Consider the following 7,629-nt stretch of genomic DNA (forward strand, 5'->3'; position numbering starts at 1 on the left):
TTTCATGAATCAATTATTGATTTTAAGCATATGTTGCGTTTTACCAGCATGCCGGAACAAATCATGAACAATGTGCGTCGAAAAAGGCAGAGTTATTTTCAATGCCCGGGAGAAATATTTCGGTGCCTGAGTTCCCAACGGTTTTCTACTCCGACAAAAGAAGAAAGGCATCATGTACTGAAAATATCATTAAGTACTAGAGGTGTCCTGTAGTACTGGAGCATTTGAAGTTTTTGGTAAGTGCAATGCGCAGGGCGTTCGATGAAACAAACTTGCGTTGAATAATTTCGCCACGAGACATTTTATTGCATTACGTTGGTAACACAAAACACTGGTGGTCACCAGAGCAGACATGTATTATCGTATAACCATTTAAGATACAGTAATGAATAAAAAGTTCATTTTACAGGTGTAGAGTCACCAAGAAGAACAAACAATGCAACCCAAAGCTTTAAAAGGCATACCAAGTTCCACAACAATGGCCGGACCACGTTACTAAAGCTTTGTTCGCGTCGCTGCCACTTCTGCACTTTCTTGAACCTGAAGGTGCAAGAAAGAAACCGGAAGGTGCAAGAGAGAACATTATTGCGAAGCGAACGGCCGAGTGTCAAATATGGCGCGTGAATTGATGTTGAGGAATATCCTGGAGGGAGCAATAGATGATTCTTCTGATGAAGATAACGATATCATCCCTGAATTAATGAGGCCGCGTGTTAGAGGTGATGAGATATTGCGATACTCAGCTGTAATTAGCCCGGATTGATCCATGTTTATTTATTTATATACATATGTTTGTTGTGGAACGAATAGTGCCTTCCGTTTTGAATGTATTATTTCGATAATATCTCATCTTTCTTGTAAATTATTACAAAGTAATGTTTGCAGTTATGATAAATTGTATATAACAATAGTTTAAATTACTTCTGATGACTGTGGTATCCATGTGTTGAAGTGTGTGCCATTTCGTAGCTACGATCCATGAACTGCCGATCAAGTCTAAGCAATGGGCTCTAAAAGTTTTAATTTAGCAATCTCGTTCCCACTTTTGTGAATTTTAATATCTCTATTTTTACAAATACGGTGGCAGTGCGGTGAATTTAGTGGAATTTCCGTAAATTTTTATATTTTCAAATTCAATAAAATACGTACTTGACATGATTAAAAACCATCTTCTGCTTACTATTACTTCTATTATAGGTAACGTACAAGCATTGAACGTTGTTCTTAATGCTGTGGAACCTGAACAGAGAACTACTATTCCCCAATATGTGGAGGAGGTAATTCCTCAATACAGTGATAGGGAATTTATAATGCACTTTAGGCTGAAGAAGGGCACTGTACGTGATTTGATCGCTAAATTTCAAGCGTCTGAAGAATATTTGAATTTACACGGTACGATCTCATACTTAATATGTTAATATTAGTTCTTCCACTGAGTGTAGAATGTTGTCAATATACTCTTAGTTTTTTTCGCAGGCCATGGAGGTTTTGAACCAGTGAGTGCCCAGAAGCATGTTTTAGCTTATTTGTGGTTCGTCGGTCACGAGGCTGCTGGCTACCGAGATGTCGCAGACCGTTTCAATGTTAGCCTCAGCACACTTAATTGTATTATTAAACGAATAAATAACTTCATTTTGGGCATGGCTCCAATTCTAATGAAGGAGCCTTCGAACGAAGAGAAAAATGCCACCAAGCGTCATTTTTTAGAGGGAAAAGGCTTCCCTGACGTAATTGGTAATGAATTATAATATTAAAAACCTAATGCATTTACGTGCTGCATCTAATGAGAACAGCATTAAAATTTTCATTCAATACATAGGTTTGATAGATGGAACACATTTCCGAATTGATAAGCCGGTGGAAGATCCGGAATCCTACATTAACAGAAAGAAGTACTTTTCTATACAGACTCAGGCTATAGTTAATGAAAAGGGCAAGTTTACTGATGTTTTTGTTGGCTATCCTGGGTCTGTACATGACGCCAGAGTTTTTAAGAATAGCTCCATATATCCAGAGCTTCCCAATTACTGCCAAGGTTTGTTTCCGTTGAAATTTTGATTCAATACTAATCTTAACTGCTGCATTGGCTTTTCCTGATATCATGTTGTATAATCTTTTCTTTACATAATGTTTGCTTGGAAATATGACTTCAAAATCCTACTAGGTGCTCCTTAAATCTTTCAGGTCTGGGTTACTTACTGGGTGATAGTGCATATCCATGCTCCCAGTTTATGATAACACCCTACAGGGATAATGGCCATCAAACAAGAGCTCAAAGAAATTTTAATTTTATACATAGCAGTGTGCGAATAACTGTTGAACATGCGTTTGGATGGTTGAAGCAGAGGTTCAGGCAACTTTACCATCTGAAAGGGAGGGACATGGTAGAGCTGGTCAAGACCATCCATGCATGCTTCATTTTACACAACATTGCAGATGTTGAAGATTTGGATGGGTTTCATGAGCCTCTGCTAGAGGATCATCCAGATAGGGATGCAGAAGCCCTTCAGAACCGGCCAGATGCAGATGAAGTCGTTGATAATTATGGAGATCCAATTGATGCTGAGGGGGGGAGAATTCTTCGAGACGAAATTTGCAGACAGTTGGCAATGAGGGGCGCAAATTTTTAAACAGTAATTCCAGCTGAATGGATCAAAAAGAAGAATTTTTTTACATCTCCATAGATGGTGGGGAAGGGCAGGAATCGTTTGAAAATTAAAAGGATACTTCATCAATTTCCATTGATTTATTTCCCTAATAAAAATAAACTCCACCATGGTGGGCAAAGGAAGGGTATAGTAGCCTTCATGGTGGGTAGTTGCCCTTGCACAACCCACGCCCTACCCACCATTAAGGGTAAGGGAATGGTAGAAAAATCCTTCGTGTACCCTTACTTGGAACTCCTTCCCTTACCATCCGTCAACCCTTCCTCTACCCACCATTAAGGGTAAGGGAAGGGTAGAAAAATCCTTCGTGTACCCTTCCTTGGGACTTAGCATTTATAACTGAGGAAAACATATCCTGAAAGTGTCTCCTCAGCTACTTTCACCTGCTAAAGAGTATTGAGGTCTGTGCAAGAACGTAAGCAGTCTTTGAAAGCAAAGGTAGACGGGCTACACAACTAATCTTTAAAATTTCCTTACGGGAAACAATAATATACAAATTCAGTGGCGTAGTCAGGGGTGGGATCCGGGGGGTTCGGACCCTCCGCTCCCCCGAAATATAAAAACACCATCATTTTCCTTCATAAAAGAAATCAAAATATTGTAAAATAATGAATTTAAAAAAATATTTAATTGACTATTGAAGTTTTTTTCGATTATGAAAAGTGTTTGAATAAGTTGAAACCCAATACTTACTATCCTGTTTTTCAAAACTTTCCCCACCTGGTTTTGGACCCCCCCCCCCCAAACGAAATTCCTGACTACGCCACTGCACACAATAGCTTCTATAATTGTATGAAAAAAAGCTCATTTAGAAGTTCTTTCATTCACATTTTTAGGATGCAGCCTATTTATATGGCTGGCTATGAGACATCGTGAGAGTGATGTTCGGTATTTGAATGCCGATCTTATTTTCTGAAACGAAATAGGTGTGGTAAAAAAAAGTCACAGCTTTCTTCCCCATAGGCCCAGGTGCGAATCTCATCTTAAGATTTTCTCACCTTCGACCTGAAAACGGAAGCAGGATGGCTTCCGAAACTGTAGTCAACCATAAACGACAGACGCGGCTGGAGAACCCGGAAATTAGTAGTCATCGTTAAGATTTTGTACTATAACTTCCATTGAGAAACATCTTCCACTAAGTGCCTCGAATTATGTTTTTTTCCTTTTGGCTTATGTTTTTTAAATGGAGGCTTTAATGAAACTGAAATGTATGTATCTGAAGTGATTGTAATAAAAAGTTTGGAATTAAAAAAAAAAAATAGCTGAGAATGTTAAATCTCTAGCTCATAACCCATCAAGAGGCAGGTCCAGGGTTCAGGACCACGTGAGAGCTAGTTTTTTTCTGCCCTATAACTTTAGAAATCACTGTTGCAACTCATCCCCATTCGTTTAATTTAGTTGATTAGCGATTTTTTTAATTTTTATGCTAATTTATGGATTTGTAGTTTTTATATTAGTCCCACCCTTCCTGTACCCTTCATTGAGGCTGGCCAAACCCTTCCCGTACACTCCAGGAAGGAGAGGGCGTACCCACCAATGTTCTAAAATACCCTTCGTGTACCCTTGCTGACCCTTACCCTCAATGGAGGGTAGACCTCTCCTCAATGGAGGAGTTTATTTTTATCAGGGTTCGCCTGTATGGCATGTTTCGAACCATAGAGGTCATTATCAAGTAATTGATAATGAAACATGTCGTACAGGCGAAATAAATCAGTGGAAATCAATGAAGTCTCCTTTTAATTTTCGAGTATTAACTTCCACATGGTTGAGCCTTATACCAGTGAAGGAAGCCAGGAATCACTCCTATAGCTAGGTTTCGACTCTGTCATGATATTCATCATGAAATGACAGAGAGAGAAATACAATAAAAGAAAGAAAAACAACATTAAATGTCTTTATTGAGTAGGTGCTGTAGCAAAATGACTTGCTTAGATAGCAGCTGATTCTTCTCTGCCCTTAGTGCATTTGCTTTTTCTTTTAGCTCGTTGCTCTTTTTTATTTCTGCGAGCATTAACATGTCTCTCTGCCTTTGCTCCTCAGCCTGCCTGGCTACCTCCTCTTTGAGGGCTTTCAAAGCCATTGCCATCTTCCCATCTCGTTTCTTTATGGGTGCATCTTTTGGCCGCCCTGCACCTGTTCCACTGGGTGTGACTAATTCTTGCACCCTGTGCCCTTCTGAAGTAGATGGGCTGGGATCCACATCATCAGAATTCACAATTACAGCACTACATTAAAAAAATGCTCAGCAGTTATTATTTCCCTCAACATTTACCTTTCCATTCATTGAAATGTAAACCAAATATACTGACTTTGGTGGAGACACTGTGGTGTTAGCAATTAGGCCATGTCGACCTGACAACACCTTTGGAATAATATTATGTTTCCTTCCAAACATTTGTGTGATTTCTCTGTGGGAAAAATTTGCATAGCCTTATTTATTTAAGCTGCAATAGAGAATAATTGAAGGATCTAAGGATCAGAGTGGAAAAAGCTACTTACGTTTCATAGTGAAGGACCCTTCGCCCTCTTCCTGTTTTATTGGTGGATACATGCATTTTATAAGCCCTTTCTAGTGATTTGTACTTATTGCTTACTTGAATTCCAGTGACGTTATATCCGTGTGATTTCATGTCAGATACTATTAACTCAAATAATTTTTTTTGTACAAAACATTTGCCAGATTTATTTTTATTTACGAAATAGGATTCAAAAAAAAGTTTTGTTGCAGCTTCATCCCACACAAACTGATCAGCCTGGTTGATAAGTGCAGGTTGAACCGGTTGAACTATGGCATCAAGTTTTTGGGGAATGACAAGTTTAACCACTTGATTCCCCAGATTGCACGTCACGAACTCCTTGTTTCTATCAATTGACTTTGCCATTATTTTAATCACGGTGGAACCGTCTATTAAATGGAAGTATATGGTGGAAAATAATTAAGGCCTACACTCTTAACAGGGAAAAGATAAAAATGAATGCAAATTCATGATTTCTACAGGGATAACCAAGAGTGGACATTACTTCCCCTCCTCTAAATTAGCCTATGGTGATAGCAATGCAATATAATATAGAAGACAGTGTAATATTGCATAAGGTTCCATGTGGAAATTAATAACTCATTAATCACAGGTAGTAATTTAAATGAAAAATCACTGATAGATTATTTCCAATATGATAGGTACCTTCCATAACAAAAGACATCATTCCATCCTCGTCGATGAGTAACTCATCGCGCCCATCTAAAATAGCAGTTGCTGTCATTTTGTCAAGCCTAGTTGAATTCAATGCAAACTAACTTGGAAAAGCTGTTATCGCTTTAGCGATTGGAGAAGATGCACTTAATTTAATGGAAAATATATCGAACACTGATCCATTGTTTAAACCGCCGTCGTACCAAGGTACTCGAGGAATTGATCTTGCTTTACTGAATTTAAAAGGATTCGTGACTATTGCAATTGGAACTAACAATTTTGCTAATCTCGTTCGTATTTTTCGGCAACACGAAGAGGTCCGTAAAATTCCTAGGTGTAATGACCAAAGACAATTTGGTCATTTGGAAGGTATTGTCCGAATATTTTTGCGTTTGGCATTTCCTGCATACCTCCTGAACATATGAATGAAAGAGTATTTGTGTCTGCCTAATTCCATACAAATTGGTCCAAGTGGTTCGTTGGTTCAATGGCCTCAGGGTTGATATACAACATAAGTTTTGCCTCTGCATTCCCAAGAGTAACTCTTTCAAGAATCTGAGATAGTATTTTCATCCTCGTAAACGACCGTCTATTTCGTAGAAATCATGTTAGAAAATAATGAAAAGCTCGTTCAATACTGCAGAAAGATTAATTAACTTTCATTAATCGAACTAACGGGGTATCAATGCATTTCATTGAAAAGGTTGATGATGTGAAAGTCATTAAGCTATTCAAAGTCATAATTTTAATTGTCAGTAGTGGCAAAAAATCATTTTCATAAATCACTATATAGCCAACCATAACGAAAAATACCACTCCATCCTCATCAAAGAGTAATTCATTGTGCTTGTCTAAAATTGGTATAGCTGTCATTTCGACAACACTACATGGATCCACTTACGATTCTGTTTCATTCATGAGAAAAGAATATGCACACGATAAGAATTGTTAATGGATTGGCATTAGTCCCTCTCGGGAATTAAAGTAAAAGTATAGTCGACGACGGGAACGAATATTAAAAAAAAAAACAAGTTTATTGATGGGTGATTTTTGTTAGAACCAAAGTATTTTTCAAATAAATAAGCACATTTGCTACGTTTAATGAGAAACATCCATTTCATTTGACTATATTTTATAAGTTCGCATTTGTTTACTATTTAACCACTTAAAAAATTATTATTAGTAGTATTTTACCCAGTCAGATGTATTTTCAGGTGTTTTATTTCCGAAAAAGTAACGTCAAAGTGAAATACCTTTCAATTATCTATCATGGCCATTTGCTTTCCGCCTGTTTTCGTCTGTTATTACCCATGATTCCTGAAGTTGCACCTTTTGCTCCACCTCCGATGCTGGTGCAAAAGGTGCAGATAAAAGTTGCACCTTTTGAACCTGCACCCGCGACGCGAACAGCGTTCGTCACTTGCAACTTCCGCGACGCGAACGCAAAAGTGGCAGAAAGGTGCAGGAAAGTGCAGAAGTTGCAGCGACGCGAACAAAGCTTAAGTTACATTATTGAATCTTGTTCCCGGCGCTTGTCGTTCGAGTGAATGCGGAGTTAAAAGCGATTACTTGAGAGATAAATTGACGAACATTTCCAAAATAAACCTATTGCGACGATACACGACGGAAGGAATTCCTTGATTCCTACCCTGAAGGCTTCCCACTTAATATTCCGGAAGTGATTATTTTGCAGGAAGAGAAGTCGGTGGCGGTAGGTTTCGTTCAAATCCAACTCTTTTTAACCCTTTTAATCATCCTGCTAATATATCATG

At 38.3% G+C, this 7,629-nt stretch overlaps 1 protein-coding gene and 1 long non-coding RNA gene across 2 annotated transcripts; one reads left to right on the top strand and one right to left on the bottom strand.

Moving 5' to 3' along the window:
• The first annotated feature begins 1,163 nt into the window (after positions 1-1,163).
• On the top strand, positions 1,164-1,883 carry LOC124166121. Its single transcript, XR_006866405.1, has 3 exons — positions 1,164-1,392; positions 1,477-1,734; positions 1,820-1,883. It is a non-coding gene; the product is annotated as an uncharacterized LOC124166121 (long non-coding RNA).
• Positions 1,884-4,551: 2,668 nt separating this feature from the next.
• On the bottom strand, positions 4,552-5,935 carry LOC124164984. The gene is made up of 2 exons (XM_046542222.1): positions 4,976-5,935; positions 4,552-4,891 (listed from the first exon to the last, which is right to left on the bottom strand). The coding sequence occupies exons 1-2, from the start codon at positions 5,059-5,061 to the stop codon at positions 4,552-4,554; spliced, it is 426 nt and encodes a 141-aa protein (XP_046398178.1). The 5' UTR covers positions 5,062-5,935.
• Positions 5,936-7,629: the final 1,694 nt, after the last annotated feature.

The sequence above is a fragment of the Ischnura elegans genome, chromosome 9, assembly GCF_921293095.1.
Source record: "Ischnura elegans chromosome 9, ioIscEleg1.1, whole genome shotgun sequence".
Taxonomy (NCBI): domain Eukaryota; kingdom Metazoa; phylum Arthropoda; class Insecta; order Odonata; family Coenagrionidae; genus Ischnura; species Ischnura elegans.